A 19,040-nucleotide genomic window follows, 5' to 3' on the forward strand; every position below is an offset into this window, starting at 1 on the left:
TTTTACAGATGAGGAAACCGAGGCCGAGAGAGGCAAAATGACTTCCCCAACTAGCAAGTCACAGAACCAGGTTTCTAACCCAGGTCTGTCTGACTGAATAGGAAACTGCGTTCTTCCTGAGGGCAGGAGCAGCCATCCGTCACCTGCGCCTACCATGTACCAGGCAGGCGTCTAGCCTCTGAGAGTGTGGCAGTGACTGAAGCAGGCACACAGCATCCCAGGCTACCATCAAGCCCTGCTCTGTTTGCAGGGTCTCCTGCTCCTGTCCTTTGAGCTCCGTCCTCACAGCCACCTTCTAGGTCAAGGTCAGCCCTTTGTCATATCAAACTTCAGTTCCTCCAAGATGCTGCAGCCTCTCTCCAAGCCCTGCCTCTGGAGTCTTCCACTGCCGGTGACCCCAGTGCTGCCCTGCCACTAATAGCTGTGTGACCTTCAACAAGCTACTTAACGTTTCTGTGCCTCCGTCGCTTATCTGTTCCATGAAACCCAGTCCTTCGGTCTGGGTCCGGCTCTTTCTCCAGACTTGGGGATATAGAGCAAGCCTGTGCTTGCCCCCCCCCCGCCCCCCGCCCTGCTCTGCAGCAGGGGCCCAGCCCCACCTGGGACCCTGAAGCTGCCTGGGGCAAAGCATCTGAGCCTGCTCTGGCTCAAACCAGTGGACAGATGACTTCTGTCCTAATTCATTCTGCTCTTCCCAGAGTGGTTTTATTTCCTCTCACATTGCTTTTCACAGCTCAGCTGCCTGGAGAGCAAGCAGGCAGCAGTCAGATAAACTGATTTACTCGTTGCCATCGTGCTGAGGGCTGGGGGCCAGTGGGAGTTCTGGGCAGCAAATGGCCCTTCACCCGCCATGATCCAAGGGTCTGGGAATGTTCTTGTTGCCGTGGAGCCGCGGCAGGGAGGCGAGCAGAAGCCACGTTGGCAGGTCAGGGGAGAAGCACTCAGAGCCCTTGGGTGAATGACTACAGACAGGGTCGGCCCCTGGGAGCTGAAGCCCCAGACCAGAAACCATCTTCACAACCACAGCACTAACAACAACAGTGAGACCGCGGCTGCCATTTATGGAGCAGTTACCACGTGCCAGGCATCATGCCGTGCGTTGTACGAGCCTTAGTTTACAGAATCCTCACCACCTCCCTAAGGGATAGGTATCTTGTACCCATTTTACAGATGTGGAAATGGAGGCTCAGAGAGATGATGTCACTGACCCAAGGTCCCACAACAAGGAAGAGGCGGGGGTGGGTTTGAGGCTGGTTCTACCTAGGACAAACCCCCAGCCTGTGACAGGGAATTCGAGGTGCCAACCCGCCCTGCAGGAGGGCAGAGGTGGTGGGAGCTGGGCCCTTCCCTCAGGTTCCCCGGGGAGCCCTGACCCGTGCCTCTTGCCCGCAGCTGAAGGAGCACCCGGAGAAGGGGGCGTACGTGAAGGGGCTCTCCATGCACACGGTGCACAGTGTGGCCCAGTGCGAGCGCGTCATGGAGACGGGCTGGAAGAACCGCTCGGTTGGCTACACCCTGATGAACAAGGACTCCTCCCGCTCCCACTCCATCTTCACCATCAGCATCGAGATCTACGCGGTGGGTATGTGGGGCTGGGCGGGGGCGGAGGGGGCCGGACCACCAAGCCGGGTGCCTGCTCCTAGTAGCCCAGACCCTTCACCACTCGGAGCCTCGAGGGCCCCAACTGGGAAGAGATGCTGGGGTCGCCTGGAGGAAACACAAGAGGACTGTCCCTGTGCCAGGACCCGTGTTTCCAGGACAAACAGCATCATCAACAACAACAATAATAAAACTGGTAGCTACCATTGAGCACTTACTACGTGCCATGCAATGTATTTGCATTAGCTCATTTGCTCCTTCCAACAACCCCATGAGGTGGATACTCATATCATCCCCATTTTACAGATGAGGAAATCGCGGTCACACAACTAGAAAGTCTTCGAGCTGGGCCTCTATCCCAGGGGTCTGTCCCCAGAGTGTGTGCCACCCAGAACTTTTGGATTCTCCTCTTTCTTTAACATTCTCTACTCCAAAGCCATCTCACTCTTCCTTTATTTCTGGAAGAGTTACTGAGAAAGAGAAGAAGAAGGAAAGGAAGTCTTTTATTTCAGGCCACCTATAGACGCTGTGCTGAGTCCTTTACACACCTCTTTCTATTTAAAGCCCACAACAGTCCTAAATGCAGGCATTATAATTCCCATTAACAGATGAGGAAACGGAGGCTCTGAGAGGTCAAGTGACCTGCTTGTTCAAGGTCTTACTTAAGTGCTTCAAGGTACCGCTTAACTGCTGAGTGGTAGAGCTGGGATTTGAACCCAGGTTTCTCTGACATCTGGGTTTTTCCCACTAACACTGCAGCTGCCTCCAAGTTTGTGGTTCATCACAAACAGAACTCCGGAGAGCAGTGGAGCAGGAAGCAGCCTCAGCCCAACTAGGAACATAATTGTGGAGAGATCCCAGCCCAAGGTCAAGGACTGGGTTGACGGAACCCCCAGCAGCACACTGCCCACCTGTGTGGTGACCTGGCTCCAGGCCAACCCCCTGGCGCTGGCTGGGTCAGAGTCTCCCCCAGGGGTGATGATATGGGGAGGGCGGGTGGTGTGATCACATCCTCATATGATGATGCTGTAGGTGGGGGCAGGGACTAGGGCCTGAGAGGACAGATCAGGAGGGAGGAGGAGAGAGTGGCCCTGTGGGGTGCCTCTTGGTCTCTGCAGATGGGTTTGAAGGATGAGGCAGGCTGCCTGCAAACAGGCTTTTAAAAAATTTTAAAGATGTTTTTTATTTCCATTATAAAATAAGTTCAATAAAGATATTTAGGAGTTAGAGAAAGGTAGGGGAAATTACTCATAAACACAACCAACTGTTAACATTTAAGCGTATGTTCTTTTGGTCCTTTTTTTCCCTGTGCAAATTTTAAACACACTTGAAATCTTTTGCTCTATATAAAGTTTCTTCCCCATGTTTCATTTCCCATACCATCCCTAAGAATGTTCCCACATCGTTCCTGCCATGTCTTCCTGACCATGGGAGGTGGCTGAAGGACCGTGCATCAGTCACCGCCCTCCTCTACCCAGCCCTCTACGAGCTCTTAATGCTGTTTTCGGTTTCTCAGTGTTGTAAATAATGCCGTGATGAACATCTTTGTGCACAAAGCCTTTTCTGCTTTTATTTATTTATTGTTAAACATTTATTTATTTATTTATTTATGGCTGCGTTGGGTCTTCCTTGCTGCACACGGGCTTTCTCTAGTTGCTGTGAGCGGGGGCTACTCTTCGTTGTGGTGCGCAGGCTTCCCATTGCGGTGGCTCCTCTTGTTGCGGAGCATGGGCTCTAGGCGCGCGGGCTTCAGTTGTTGTGGCTCACGGGCTTCAGTTGTTGTGGCTCACGGGCTCAGTAGTTGTGGCTTGCAAGCTCTAGAGCACAGGCTCAGTAGTTGTGGCCCACCGGGCTTAGTTGCTCCGCGGCATGTGGGATCTTCCTGGACCAGGGATTGAACCTGTGTCCCCTGCATTGGCAGGCGGATTCTTAACCACTCTGCCACCAGGGAAGTCCCCTTTTCTGCTTCTAGAGTCATCTCCTCAGATTAGATTCCCTGGAGCAGGCCTCCTGGGGCAAGGGCACAGACCTGTTTAAGGCTCCTGGTACATCCTGCAAAGAGCTTTCCAAAAGGGCATTTCCAAGTCCCTCCTTCGTGCTGCTCCTTAAGAAAAAAATAGCCCAAAGAATCAAGCCCCCTGCATGTCCAAGCTTCCACTGGGTGCCAGCCAGACCTTTTTACTTCAGGTAGCTGTGCTCATGGGCAAAACCAGGCCAATTCTGGTTTCAACCAGCAGGAAACTAAGGAGGAAGCCCCTGCCCCTCCCCCCTATTTCATTTGGAACCGTTTACCGTGTCCTCTGGTGACAGTAAGAATTATTAATAGTATCAAGAGCCGCAAGCTGTCATTTAAGGAGCACTTGCTGTGTGCCAGGCACGACCCCGAGCTCCTCACGCCGGTGCTCTCTGTGTAATCCTTACAACAGCCCTCAGGGTGGGTCTTAGATTCCCATGGTACTAAGAGAAGGCCGAGGCTCAGAGTTAATTTCCCTGAGTTCCACAGCTGCCGAGGGGTAGAATCAAGATTGGATCCCTCAGGTCTCTGCCTTCAAAACCTGTGCTCCGAGCCCCTGCTCCCAGCCAGTGCCCGGCTCCTGTCACCCCCAGCACCCAGGTCTGCCCTGCCAGCACAGCTGCGGTCGCTGCAGAACTGGGCTCGTTCTCAGGGCAAACGAATCCCTGCTGTGTGCTGGGCCCTGTGTGGACTCCGTACAAGTGCGCTGTCCGTTTACTCCTTCCACCAACCAGCGCTGGTGGGGAGCTATCGTTAGTTTCATTTTGTTGATGTGAGAACTGAGGGTCAGAGAGGTGCGTGGCTTTGCCAAGGTCACACAGCAAGTAGGAGGCAAGACTTGGATGGGAACTGGGTCCAAGGCTCTCCAAAGCCGATGTTTTTTGCATTGAAGGATTCAGCTCCCTAGTGACCCAATCACATCCCCTCACTGCCGCCCACTCCCCACCCCAACCCCGCCTCACCCCGCTGTTGCCTCACAAGAAATCTGTAAGAGCTGTCTCAATAGCTGTAAGAAATTCTGCAGCACTCAGAGAACAGTCTGTACCTCCCAGGCCCTGCTCCCTGGAGTCAGTTGGCCCTGGCTTCTGCTCTTGGAAGCTGTGTGACCCTAGGCATGTTAAATGCCCTTTCTGAGCTTCACTTTTCTCATCTGTAACGGCACAATCCTAGCATCCCCTCCATGGGGCTCCTGTGCGGCTGCAATGAGACCCTTGGTGGGTGGGGAGCTCCCAGGGCCTCCTTACCGTGGGGGCTCGCCCCAGGGCCCTCACCCCTCTGCCTGGTCTGTCTGCAGATGAGCGGGGCAAGGACCACCTCCGGGCAGGCAAGCTGAACCTGGTGGACCTGGCAGGCAGCGAGCGGCAGTCCAAGACGGGTGCCACGGGGGAGCGGCTCAAGGAGGCCACCAAGATCAACCTGTCGCTGTCGGCGCTGGGCAACGTCATCTCGGCCCTGGTGGACGGGCGCTGCAAACACATCCCCTACCGGGACTCGAAACTGACGCGGCTGCTGCAGGATTCGCTGGGCGGCAACACCAAGACGCTGATGGTGGCCTGCCTGTCGCCCGCTGACAACAACTACGACGAGACCCTCAGCACGCTGCGCTACGCCAACCGAGCCAAGAACATCAAGAACAAGCCTCGCATCAACGAGGACCCCAAGGATGCCCTCCTGCGCGAGTACCAGGAGGAGATCAAGAAGCTCAAGGCGATTCTGGCTCAGCAGATGAGCCCCAGCAACCTGTCAGGTGGGCGGCAGGGGGAGGGAGTGGAAGGGAGGGCCCGGGACGAAAAAGGCCCTCTCCCTTTGTCTTCCCACCTCCGGTTTCCCATCTGAGGGGCATGGAAGCAATGTCCCACCTCCTCGCAACTTCATGGGAGCATAGGTTTTTGAACAGGCGGGGAGAGCCCTGGTTGGTGACGGCGCAGATGGTTTCTGCTCGCCGATGACCCAGCATGAGGCCCGTCTGCCTGGCCTGTCCTATCAGCTGGAGGCTCTGTCCCCCGTTCCCTGCCTCTAGGCTGCACATCCGTCCTCCCTCCTGTCTGCCTGCTGTCTCCATGGCAGCGTCGTGATGCTGTGCTGCTTAGCAGCTAGGTGACTCACCCTCCCCCGACGTCACACGCCCACTCCCAGTTAGGCACCTTGTGATGACTGCTCTCACACCCCGGTGTTTGGCTGTCATCTGGCAGGTAGAAATCTATACCTGGAGCATGGGCCTGCAGGGTCCTTGCAACCAAGGGACTCCAGAGTTTTCTTTATCTGAGAATCCCTTGGGGGAAGGGAGCACCAAAGAGCCTGAGTCCATCTGTCCGTTCATCCACCTCCCCACCCACCTTCCTCTCTATCCATCCATTCTACACACCCGTTGATCTGCTCATCCACCCATGCATCCATCCATCCACCCAGGCATCCATCCACCCAGGCATCCATCCATCCACCCAGGCATCCATCCACCCAGGCATCCATCCATCCACCCAGGCATCCATCCATCTACCCATCCATCCACCCATGCATCCATCCATCCACCCATGCATCCATCCATCCACCCAGGCATCCATCCATCCACCCAGGCATCCATCCACCCATGCATCCATCCATCTACCCATCCATCCACCTACCCATGCATCCATCCATCCACCCAGGCATCCATCCACCCAGGCATCCATCCATCCACCCATGCATCCATCCATCCACCTACCCAGGCATCCATCCATCTACCCATCCATCCACCCATCCATTCAACCCACCTGTCCTCCCACCCACTCCATTATTTATCCATCTACCCACCCATCTATCCCTTTAATACACCCATCCATCCATCCATCCAACCCACCCACCCTCCCACCCACTCCATTGTTTATCCATCCACCCACCCCATCCATCCTACCGTCCACATGTCCACCTACTCATTCACTCTGTCCTGTCATCCATCCTTTTACCTATCTTTCCTCTCACCCCGCCCCCATCCATTCATACCTGCTCTGTGTGTGGACCTGTGCTGGGCATGGGGACACAGAGATGAATCAGATCCAGGCTCTGCCTCATGGATATACCCGGTTTCCTCGGGGAGAAAGACACTCCAGCAGAGCATCATGTGCATCTGGGGCAGAGAGCTGTACAGGGCACTGCAGGGCAGAAGGGAGTGTGTGGCCAAGGCTACCTGGGGGTAGGGTGTGGTCAGTCAGGGAAGGCTTCACAGAGGAGAAGGGGTGATTGAACAGAGTCTTGGGGGATGAGAAGTCTCCTGTTAGACAGGATGAGAGTGGTCAGTCTGTGCAGAGATGCACAAAGCTCTAAGGTCTGTTTGGGGACCCACAGGTAGTTCTGCCGACTGCCTGGTGGTCGGGTGGTGGGAGATGGCTATGTAGGGGTTGGCCGGGCCTGGAGTGCAGAGGCCCTTGAACACCACTGTGAGGGGTTCCACTTGGGCAATCTGCCTTCCTCCTCTTTCCCTCCTGCCCCACCCCTGACCCTGCTTAGCCCCCCGATCAGTGAGGGGAAGCTAGATGGAGGAATGGCGAGAGGTACCAGGAGGGAGTTGGGGCGGCTCTGCCGGCGGCTCCCCTGACTCAGCAGCTGAGATGCCTGCAGACTTCCCTGGTTATCACGGCAGGCTTGTGGGGTAAGCGCTCTTAGCATCCCCTCTTCCTGGATTTGGAGCATGGAGCCCAGCAAGCTGAAATGACGGATGCAGGGCAGGCAGAGCTGAGATCAGGGCAGTAATCACCAGTTCACAGCCTGGCTCCTCGGGGAAGCAACTTAGCCCCACTGAGCCTCAACGTTCTGATCTGTAAAGTGGAGATAATGACGGCACCTGCCTTGTTATTGCTGTGGAGTGGTTGAGAGGATTGCACGAGATGATTCACGTGTGGGCTTAGCACAGAGCCTGACACGTAAGGCTCAACAGATGATAGCGGATGCTTTAACTTTATAGTTGGGTCTTGAAACCAGGTGTGTCTGACTCAAAGCTCCAGATGTTTCCACCACAGGCACTTACTGTTAGCCGTTGCCCTCTCAGCCCTAGTTCTCCCTCTGGTCATTGGCATATTTCTCTCTCCCCACTTTCAGCAGAACTGGAAACATTTGTCTGTTTTCACTGGCCCTCCATGCTCTGCTCTCTTGCCCCTAGTCCAGGCAGGCCCTGCGCCCCCATCCCACTGAAGCTGCCCTTGTCATGGATGCCCTCCTGGTTGTTAAATCCAGTGATCAGTCCTCAGGAGGCCTCACCTGTCCTCTTAGCATCAGTTGACTCAGATGATCCCTTCCCTTCTCCTTGAAACCCTTGCTTCCTGGACACCGTTTGTCCTAGTTCTCCTCCTGCCTCTCCGGCCACTCCTTCTCAGCTCCCTTGTGTGAGTCTCCCCATCCCTAACCTCCTGATGTCAGGCTGTCCCAGGGCCGGTCCTCTAGCCTTTTCTCTTTCTACACTCACTCCTAAGGTGGGTTCATCTGGTCTCATGTCTTTATTTTTTTAATTATTATTATTTTTTATAAATTTATTTTATTTATTTATTTTTGGCTGCATTGGGTCTTTGTTGCTGCGCGTGGGCTTTCTCTAGTTGCGGCGAGCGGGGGCTATTCTTCGTTGCAGTGCGTGGGCTTCTCATTGCGGTGGCTTCTCTTGTTGTGGGCTCTAGGCACGCCTAGGCGCTCTAGGTGCGTGGGCTTCAGTAGCTGTGGCAGGTGGGCTCAGTAGTTGTGGCTCACGGGCTCTAGAGCGCACGCTCAGTATTTGTGGCGCACAGGCTTAGTTGCTCTGCGGCATGTGGGATCTTCCCAGACCACGGCTTGAACCTGTGTCCCCTGCATAGGCAGGTGGATTCTTAACCACTGCGCCACCAGGGAAGCCCTGGTCTCACATCTTTAAACACCACCTCCGTGCTCATGATTCTCACATGTGGACCCCCAGCCTGGCTGTGTGATGCGTGTCCAGGTCTTAATTTATAAAGGTGACTGAGTGGTGACACAGGGAGGTCAATGTCATTGAAAGAAAGGATAATGCTACTCAGTTACCCTGGAAATGAGAGGCACGCCATGCAGGGCCACAGGGGGAAGCACCAGTGTGGGTCAGGAGGCAGAGGGGAGCGAGGGACAGCCCGAGCCAGAGCCTTTATCGGGGTTTTGGTGGAAAGACACAGCCGTGTAGGAGAAACAGCTCAGGACTGGCTAGCTTGAGTAAGCCGGCAGGATTGGGGCATAAGGGCTGTCCCTGCTTGCCTGGTCCTGGCCCCAGTTGACTTTGGGCAGGGGAAATACTGGCTGTGTGGGAGAGTTAGATAGAGGTGGGTGTGGACTCGGAATTGGTTGGTTTGCATATGAAAGGGGGGCTCCCCCGGACAAGCTGTTTACTCCCTCTAGGAATTGGCTGGCCCTGGGAGGGGCAGTCTCTTCCTGGCCATCAAGTCCCCCAGGATGTCAAAAACATCAGGAAATAAAACCCAAACCTGATTGATAAACCATGTCCTCTGATTTCCAGACTTGGACATCTGGCCATCTATCTAATTGTTATTCCAAACTTAACATATTGGACACTGAACTCTCGACCTTTCCCAGACCTGCTTGTCCTGCAGCTGTCCCCAGCCAGTGACACCTCTCTCCTTCCAGGTGTTCAAGCCAGAAACCTTGGGGTCATCCTGGGCTTCTCGCTTTTGCTCAAACCTCAATCCAATTCAGCAGTAGATCCTGTTGTCTCTACCTTTAAAGCAGGTCCAGAATCTGTGCCGTTGTCCCCCCAGTACATTCTCCACACAGCAACCAGGGAGCTCCTGTTCAAATGCGAGTCCTTTCGCTGCCCTGCCCAAATCCTCCAATGGCCCGGTTTAACCCAGAGTTGAATCTGAAGCCCTCGCCACGGCTTGCGAGTTTCCCTCTCTGACCTGCTCTTCGCTCGTACTCTCCCTCGCTCACTCTGCTCCAGCCTCAGTGGCCTCCCGCCTGTTCCTGGAACAGTCACAGCCCCTGCCTGCCACAGGACCTTTGCACTCACCATTCCTTTCTGTCTGTCCCCAGGATCTCTGCCCGCCCCACTCCCTCACTTCCTTCAAATAACTGCTTTCCTCCCACCTTGTCTAAGAGGTCTTTCCTGTCCACACTATTAAAATTGCAGCCCTTCCCCCTGATCCTTACTTCTCAGCACCCTCCCTGCTTTCCTTCTCTTCTTAGAGAATATCACCTTGTTAACATGTTATGCATTTTGCTTACCTTTCTCCCCCAGTTGAAAACAATGTGTGTGTGGAGTCTTGTCTGTTTTGTTTAGTGCCAAACCCCCAGGCCCTGGAACATGTAGGTGCTCAGGAAATACTTGTTGGATGAGTATATGAGCATCTTACACAGAGACATGCTTGAAATAAGTTCAGTACTTTGAGGTCTTTTTTTTTTTTTTTTTAATAAATTTATTTATTTATTTATTTTTGGCTGTGTTGGGTCTTCGTTTCTGTGCGAGGGCTTTCTCTAGTTGTGGCAAGCGGGGGCCACTCTTCATCGCGGTGCGCGGGCCTCTCACTATCGCGGCCTCTTGTTGCGGAGCACAGGCTCCAGACGCGCAGGCTCAGTAATTGTGGCTCACGGGCCCAGTTGCTCCGCGGCATGTGGGATCTTCCCAGACCAGGGCTCGAACCCGTGTCCCCTGCATTGGCAGGCGGATTCTCAACCACTGCGCCACCAGGGAAGCCCCTTGAGGTCTTTTCTGAATGAGCACGCAGTTGCCTTTTTACGGATTTTTGCTTAGTTCCTGCAAACCATGTGCACCTTGGTCTCAGCCCCTCATTTCTGCTTTTCTCCCAGCCCTGCTGAACAATCAGGTGCCCCCAAACCCCGTCCAGATTGAAGAGAAGCTGTTGCCCCCATCTGTGATCCAGCACGACACGGAGGCCGAGAAGCAGCTGATCCGGGAGGTGAGACCCTGGGCAGGTGGAGAAGGGGCAGGCAGGTGGGGCGCAGCAGGAGACCGTCTCCAGAACGATACCATTTCCCCGCCACCATCACCTTGGGGTTGGTACTCCAGTCTCCCTTTGGAGCTCAGAAAGCTGAGGCTCAGAGAGGTGCCATGACCTGCCCAAGGTCACACAGCTAAGGAGAGTCTAAGCCGGGATTTGAACTCGGTTTCCTGACTCCAGAGTACAGTCCGTCCCCCGTTGGTGCCTCTGTGCGCAGAACAGAGAGGGCTGTGGGCGTCTGCAGGGGCGCCATCTCTCGTCTGTACTGCATGAAGGGCTGGCTGTGGATTGATGGCAATGGAGAGGGCATCCCTGGCGGTAGGGATGGCCAGTGCCTCGGCGAAGAGGTCAGGGTGGAAGGGCTCTGGGCTGAGAGCAGGCAGCCTGGGTGGGCCGTGGGGACCCCTGGGCACCCATTTGACTTGACCAGTGGATAAGTGGGGCGTTAACCTCCCAGCAAAAGCTGTCACCTCGGGGCACCTGGGTCCTCCCACAACTGTGGCTTCCAGCACACTGGGACCCAGCAGGTAGGTAGCACCCTGATTTACAGATGCGGAGCTGACCCCAGGGGCACTTACACAGCCAGACACGCAGCGCCTCCTACCCCTGGCTTAGGCTCCATCCCGACTCCAGGCTCTGTTGATTTCCGGAGGTTCCTGCCATTTGAGGGCCGCATTCTGAGACCTGAGCATGTGGTGGGGTTTGACATTCGATGGTCCCTGTAGGTAAGGCACTGGCTTCTTCCTGGTGGAAAACCTAATGCCAGGGAAGGACAGCTCTGCGGGGACTGGGGCCTGGACGTGTCTGCAGCTGGGCCTCTGCCACTCAACTATGACCTCAGATGGGAGCAGCCCTGGGGCCCCCAGAGGCCCTGGGCAGGCTGCGGGGGCCTGAGGCCCAGCCTCTGGGAGGCAGACCGGGTACGGCCTGGGGGAATCTCAGTCCTGTGGGCTGGAGGGCTGGGAGAAATCGACCAAAGAGCCCCCAGGTGCTGCCCATGACAGGTGGAGGCTTTCACTGTTTGGGGAGAGGCTCAACTGTAGCTCCTGGACGGCCCCATCCGGGCCCCTGTCAAGGTTCTGGGAACTCAGCCGCTCATTCTGCCTTTTCCTCTGCTGCTCTGGGAGCTCTGGGGCGGGGGCAGGGGCAGGCTAGCTCTGGAGCCCTGGGCCCGGCTCCCCGGGGCGGGGTGGGGAGGTCCCGGGAGGAGGGGGCCTTTGGGGATGGCTGAGCACAAGCCCACAGGATGAGAGAGGTTGCGCTTCAGGGTGTGTTTTGGAATCTCGTAGGGACAGGTGGACGTTGGTCACAAAGCAGTACGGGGAAGGGGGGCGTGGGGCGGGGGGGCTGGCCTGGGGCTGGGATGGAAGCCTCCTCCCTGAGGAAGCCGTGTTGGGTGGGCAGGCATCCTGGCTGTGCGATATGCAGGGCGCTGTCGCCTCCTAGTGGTCATAAAGGAGAAGACCGCTGTTCTGGGCCGGCTGCTGGAGTAGCCAGTGATTGGAGGGTCCTCCTGCTCTGGGGATTGGGGTCGCCTGCCTCCTCCTCAAGGGCAGCCTAGTGGACGCTGCGTCAGACCTCTGTCCCCTGGGGCTGCCACCACCAAGTCTATTTTATGGCCCTGGAGTTTCTTCTGTGAGCCACACTCAGAGGAAGAGTTGAGGGGGTCTGTCCTCCCTCCCATTTGTTCTTTCACTTAAGACTCTCTGTGTGCCTAGACTGTGTTTTCCTTTCCATTCCTGAACCAGTCAGGATGCTGAGGATGAGGGAGATGACCCCTGTGTGTAACAGAGAGGGTGCCGGGCCAGGAGTCGGCTCAGCCATGGGCTGCAGCTTTGACTCCGTGGGCTTCCGTCTCTAGCTGCACCAGGGGATTTGGACTAGAAGATTCCCAGGGCTCATCCAGCTTTTACATTCTGTGAGTCCAGTTCTTACAAGCTCTGTGCCCGGGCAGGTTGTTTAAGCTCTCCAAGCCTGTTTCCTCATCTCTAGAGTGGGTATAAGGCGGCTTTCCTGCTGCTGGAAGAGGCTGGGCTGTGTAACAGGTGCCAGCCGGGGCTCGGAGGTCTGGGTTTGCGCTCTAGCCCCCCTACCCCATTCAGTCATCAACAAGCATTTTCTGAGCACCTACTAGGCGCTGGGCGCTGGAGCCAGAGGCGCAGGTGGGCCCAAGGCAGAGTTTTATTGTTTTTAATATTGGAAGTAGCATGGGAATTCCCTGGTGGTCCAGTGGTTAGGATTCCGCTGCCAGGGCCTGGGTTGTATCCCTGGCTGGGGAACTAAGATCCCGCAAGCTACATGGTGTGGCAAAAAAAAAGGAAGTAGTAGAGCATGTTTTGTGGATTGTGGGGAATGATCTAGTGCCGAGGGAGAAGTCCGAGGTATAGGAGGGAGGGGACTGAAGGAGCAGAGTCCTTCTGTGGGGGGTTCGGCTTTGGATAGTTTGTCCTCCGTCACAAGAGGACACAGAGCTTTCGGGCAGAGGGAGGGTGAGGGAGTTCACGTCTGCCGTCTTCAGGGCTCTCTGTGGAGGGCGAGACAGGAAATGGGGGGAGCAGAGGGTTTCGGAGAGAGGGAAGGTGGAAGGACTAAGAAGGGGTGGGACACCACTTAGAGGTCCTTCGGAGATTCGGGATCACACATTTACAGGTGAGAAAGGAAGCCGGTGCTGCCGTGTGTGCATGTGTGCAGGTGCGTGTGTGCAGGTCCGTGTGTGCGGGTCCATGTGTGCATCTCCAGCCAGGTCTTCGAGGGTGTAGGTGCCACTGGGCCTAGGCCTGGGTTTAACTGGGGTTAGGGCTGTGCTGGAGGGAGCAGGGGAGGGTGCTGAAGTGAGGGAGTCAGGGGTGCTTGCTGAGGGATGGATGTAGTGCTGGGCCCTGGGATCCCAGCTGGATGAGGAAGAAGGCGAGGGCGGGGGCAGGGGCAGGAGAAAGCAGACGGGGCGTGGGCTACAGGTCTCCACGAGGCCATCAGAGAGCTGCGTGGTTCTGGGCAAGTCTGGACCCTCCCTGGCTCTCAGTAACGTTGCAGGTATCGCCCTGAGGCTCAATGCATCTCAACTGTGCTGCATAAACCGTTACATTTTTTAAAAATATTTATTTATTTGGCTGCGCCGGGTCTTAGCTGCGGCACGCAGGATCTTCGTTGCCACGTGCGGGATCTTTAGTTGCAGCATGTGGGCTCTTTAGTTGCGGCATGTGGGATCTAGTTCCCTAACCAGGGATCGAACCCAGGCCCCCCTGCATTGGGAGCGCAGAGTCTTAACCACCAGACTAGCAGGGAAGTCCCAGAAAACGTTAAATTTTAATGGTTGTCTGTCTCCTCTTCCAACCCGAGAGCCCAGGTCTTGCCGTCTGTGCTGTTGCTGTCTGTGCTGTTGTAGGATTCTATGCTGGTTCTGTACTTCCTGGGGGATCTGGAGGGGTGAGCGTGTGCAGGGGCTCTCCCATCTTTAACCTCGTCCTGCCCCTCTGGCTAACTGCCGCTGCAGGCCCCTCTGTCAGGAGCAGCTCCAGAAGACAGCGGGTCACAGACGAACATTAGTTCATAAAGGCCCGGCTCTCCCTGTGGGGGACGCATATCAGACACCTGAATAGCCTGCCTAGCAGTTCTGCTTCATGCACTTGCTGATTCAGTGGCGATTCCCCGAGTCCTTCCTCTCTGCTCAGCACCGAGGCTGCAAGACCGGAGGGTGCGTGTTCTCTGGTGGGGAAGCTGGACGGTTAATCTATAATCAAACAAATGCAGAGAATGATGGAACTTATGATCCAGGCTAAGAAGAAATAAGTGAAGTGACAGAGAGCGGTGGTGGCGATCTTCTGAGAGGGTAACCAGGGAAGGCCTCTCTGAGAGGTTGTTACCAAGCCGAGGACTGAAAGGAAGAGCTTGCCAGGGAGTGAGGGCAAAGGCCCTGAGGCTGGCGGGGTGGGGGGCGTGGGGGGGAGTGGGCGTGTCTAGGAGTGGAAAGCACCTGGCGTGCCCAAGAGTGGCAAAGATGGGGTGGGCTGTCCAGATCACTGGGGACTGGAGGTCAAGTTGAGGAGGTTAGATTTTTATCCTCCAACATGGGAAACCACTGAAACATGATCTATGGATGCGTAGCTGCCATGTGGAGGAAGGTTTGGAGCAAGAGTGGAGGTGGGGAACCAGGCCCGGATGAGAGCTGGTGGTGATGGCAAAGATGGAGAGAGAAGCAGATGCATAAAAATACATTTTGTCTTTGATGGCTTGAGGACTATTTGGTTAAAACATATTTGTTGATGCAGAAAGGTGTTCATGATCTATTGCTTTGTGGAAAAAATAGATTACAGACAGATACGCACGTTATTAGCCCGTTAAAAATGTATAGAGAAAAGTGCAGAAGGGTCTTCACCAGCCAGGAATCATCCTAGTGTTGCGGAGGTAATTTTAATTTTGTTCTTTTGGCTTATTTGTATTTTCTGGATTGTTTGAATGACAAAAGAGATTACTGAAAGCTGCGTTTTGAAGTGGTGGTAAAATGCTGCCCCTCTTGTTATCCCCCCGCCTCTGCCAGGAGTACGAAGAGCGCCTGGCCCGGCTGAGGGCCGACTATGAGGCAGAGCAGGAGTCCAGGGCCCGGCTGGAGGAGGACATCACTGCCATGCGCAACTCTTATGATGTGAAGCTGTCCACACTGGAGGAGAACCTGCGCAAGGAGACAGGTGGGCCCCTGCCCCGCCAACCGTCAGGAGGGAGGCCAGCCTGCTCTCTTCCTCACCCCACTAACTGACATTATAGAGCACTTTCCATGCACCAGGCTCAGTTCTATTTAGTCCTCACAACAGCCCAGCAAGGCAGGCACCACAGTCACCCTCACTTTGTAGATGAGGAAACTGAGGCCCAGAGAGGCTAAGTAACTTGCCCATGGTCACACAGCTGGTAAAGTGGAGCCAGGACTTGAACCCAGCAGTCTGATTCCAGAGCCAGTATTCTTACCCACAGCACTGCCTCGTGATGCCTTGGCCACAGGCTGGATCGCTGCCCAAGGTTGACTTAGAGCTATAACATATCACCCATGTTTTATGGGTAAGTCCTTTCCCCCAGTTTCTACATCTTCTACAGTCTCTTTTCACATTTGAGACCATTTGTTACCAAAGCAACCACATCCCCAAATAAGCATTTAATCATTAGCAAGAACTTTTACCTTCCTGGAAATTTTTATCTTCTATTTGACATTCTAGAATGTTCCATCCCACCACTATCTTTCAGACACCGGTGCTGCCAGGCAGCCCAGACCTCCTAATACTCAAATACTATACTCAATTACTATAACATCCACCTCGTAATGATGACAGTATGGTCATATCATTGGTACCGTTTATTGGGCATTGCGTGTGCCAGGTACTGGGTAGGTAGGTGCTTCTCCCGAACTCCCTCAGTGAGTTGGGACTCACCGCATCCTCACACTGCAGGTGTGCAAACTCAGGCTTGGAGAGGTTCAGGCCATGAGCTAGGGAGTGGATGTCTCTTTCAGCAAAGGGGACATCAGGACTTTCTCAGGGGAGCCCAGGACACGGTGACAAAGAAGAGGTTGGGATGTAAAGGAGCTGGTCTACTGCCCATGAGCTGGGAGCAGGAGGCCTGTGCGATCATCTCCCATCCCAGATGGCAGGGAGATGCCCCTCTTGGTGTAGACCTGGAAGAAGAGGGAAGGGCAGATTCTAGCACTTTCTGTCCTTGGGAGTGTTCCCTCCAGGCCACTTTGAATATCAGGCCTCCAAGGGATTTTATTTGGTCTCGCTAATATCCATCCACAGCATTCATTATATCCCATGGCTCTAGCTTATCCTGTGGATAAAGGCCCTGAGACTCCGGCGAGGCCCCTGAGGGTTTTGGGTGTGGAACCTGCTGATCGGGAGCTCTCTGCCTTGGAGACAATAATACCTGCAGGGAAGTCAGTTTATGTATTAAGAGCAGACCCAAGGCAGAGTGGTAAAAGCCCAGCACATAATGGTTGGCTGGGGAGGTCAGAGAATGGAAAGATCATGGAGCTGGTCAGGGAAGGCTTCCTGGAAGAGGTAGAAGGAGACAGGGCTTGAGTTCTGATGTGCAGACGGGCAGAGATGGGAAGGCAGTATTTGGGGGCCTGGGAGGCTCTGACTCTTAAGCTGGTCTCTTGGAGATGGTGAGCTTGGGGCCAGCTTCCAGGGAAGGGTCCCGCCTGTCCACCCTGTAAAAAGCTAAAGGAAGGTCTCTATTTGCAGAGGCTGTCCTGAAGGCAGAAGTCCTCTACAAGGCCGAGGTCATGTCCAGGGCTGAGTTCACCAGCAGTTCTGAGTACTCACCTACTTTCCAGTACAAGATGGCCGTGAAACCCGAGATCTACTCCATGCCTGACACCCTGCCCAGTGAGGGTGTCTTCAAGACTGAGGTTTCTTCCAGGTTTGAGGAACTGCCCAAGGTGGAGGCCTCCAAGTCGGAGGTTTCTCTTGGGTCTGAAGAGTCTTCCACACTCGAAGAAAATTTCATCTCCATGGCTTTCCCTGGGCCCAGGGAGCCCTCCAGCCTGGAGGTCCCTGTGCCCGAGGTGGAGGCCCCGAGTGGACACTTCCTGGATGAGGATGTCAGCCGGGAGCCCACAGAGCCCCTGTGGGAGGAGGAGCCCTTCCCCCAGGGAGAAGAGCCCCACCTAAGGGCCGTGGAGCTACTCCCGGGCCTGCACGACCCATTTGCCGAGGTGGAAGCCAAGCTGGCCAGGCTGTCCTCCACGGTGGCCGGGCTGGACGTGCCCCAGGCAGACGTACCCAAGGTCACCACGCAGGTAGCTGATGTCATGCAGGATGCCATGGGGGCAGAGCTCAGCTGGGGCACAGAGGTCATTGGGCATGTGCAGACGTCTAACCTCTGCCGCTCCAGCACTGCCGGCACCATCTCTGTGGTGGCTCTGGCGTGGCGACAGCTCAGGTGTTCAGGGGTCTGGGAAAGAGAGGCTCTGTCTAATGCTCTGTAAATCAGTAGGAAGGTTGGGATTGAGATCCCAGGCGATGCCAGCTGGGCACCTGTTTTGCTGACGGAGGGACATCTGTGCAGGGAGTTTGCTGGTTGCCATCGTTACACTGAGCTCCAGGCCTGAAAGAGCTGGAGGTGGCCTTGGTCAACCCTCATGCTCTTGTGGGGGAGGAGTTTCTGTGAGAATCCTGCTACCTTTCAGGGGCTACCCAGGAATCCTGAGATGCTGCTCTTCCTCCGTCCTGCCCCTTTGTCCAGTGCCTTCTCCCTTTTCAACCCTCTGTTTTTATGTTTAAAAATCTTTTTTTCTCTTTTCTCCCCTTTGTCCTTCCCTTCCCTTCCCTTCCCGTGTGTGTGATTGTGTGGGTATAAAGACCACAGGCCTTTGAATCAGACCTGGGCTCAGATCCCAGCTCTACCACTCACTCAGTTGTGTGACCTTGTCCAGTCACCTTTCTGGGCCTCAGTTTCCTCATCTATAAAATGGGGATGCTGACACGTGCTTCACGTGAGGTCATGCAGGTAACGCTCCTGCAACATAGCGATGTCTCTCCTCTCTCCCCCATTTCCTCTCTCCCCTGTTCTCCCCCCTCATCTAGTCTCCCCTCCTTCCCTCAGGAAGAGGTGGTGGGGTTGGTGAGCAGGTGGGGAGCTGAAGGGGGAGGGCAGGGCAGGGCAGGGCAGGGCAGCAAAGGATGATTCTGGTCCAACCACTCCTCTTCCCCCTCCCCCCGTTCTCCTGCAAGCACCCCTCCCGGACAGATCTGCTGGAGCCTGGTGACCTCAGGTCTGAAGCTGAGGCGGCCGACGACCTCCTGCCCAGAACTGTGAGTGCTGACGGGCGGGGGCAGTTCCAGGGGCCTGATTCTTCCCGGATGCTTCCGCTTGTCTCCTCCCTCTCTGGCCTCAGTTTCCTCACTTGTAAAACTAGAACAACAGGGACTTCCCTGGTGGTCCAGTGGTTAAGACTCTGCGCTCCCAATGCGGGGGGCTCAGGTTTGATCTCTGGTCGGGGAACTAGATCCCGCACGCCGCAACGAAGGTCCTGCACGCAGCAGTGAAGATCCCACGGGCCACAACTAAGACCCTGTGCAGCCAAATAAATAAATAAATAACAAAAACAAAACAAAAAAAAACCAGGGACAACCACCCCAGCCCTCCCCCAGCTTATCCCCATCTCAAAGCAGCGTGCAAATCGGAGGAGCCATCACCTCTCTTTTTGTCGATTTGTCAATAAGAGGCCACTGATCCACAGCGATTTTCAAACTTTCCTCAGCCGTGGAGCCCTTGTCTAAAGCATAGAGGCCCAGCATGTGCGGTGGACGAGGGCTGCAGAGCAGGGGCTGGGGGCCCCGGAGGCACCGTCAGGGAACCCCCGCGGGGGTGGGGGACCCGTTTTGAGCTCTGCTGCTCTCAGACCCCACCCTTGTTTTCTATTCTGCTTCAGAGAACACAACGGGCCAAGGGCAGTGGGAGGAAGGCTTTAAATCTGCCCACATTTGTGGAGAGAGAAAGCG

The 19,040-nt window shown here is 55.3% G+C and overlaps 1 protein-coding gene and 1 pseudogene across 2 annotated transcripts in view; both read left to right on the top strand.

Moving 5' to 3' along the window:
* Positions 1–19,040, top strand: part of KIF17 (kinesin family member 17) — a 48,045-nt gene that overhangs the window by 10,799 nt on the left and 18,206 nt on the right. For both annotated transcript variants that reach the window (XM_061187030.1, XM_061187031.1), the window contains exons 4-9: positions 1,393–1,582; positions 4,908–5,360; positions 10,400–10,509; positions 15,089–15,236; positions 16,779–17,335; positions 18,270–18,350. In XM_061187030.1, coding sequence (XP_061043013.1) covers positions 1,393–1,582; positions 4,908–5,360; positions 10,400–10,509; positions 15,089–15,236; positions 16,779–17,335; positions 18,270–18,350 — 1,539 coding nt within the window. The remainder of the gene's footprint in view (positions 1–1,392; positions 1,583–4,907; positions 5,361–10,399; positions 10,510–15,088; positions 15,237–16,778; positions 17,336–18,269; positions 18,351–19,040) is intronic.
* Positions 6,046–7,777, top strand: LOC133089066 (guanine nucleotide exchange factor subunit RIC1-like; annotated as a pseudogene).

Source organism: Eubalaena glacialis, chromosome 3, assembly GCF_028564815.1.
Source record: "Eubalaena glacialis isolate mEubGla1 chromosome 3, mEubGla1.1.hap2.+ XY, whole genome shotgun sequence".
Taxonomy (NCBI): Eukaryota; Metazoa; Chordata; class Mammalia; order Artiodactyla; family Balaenidae; genus Eubalaena; species Eubalaena glacialis.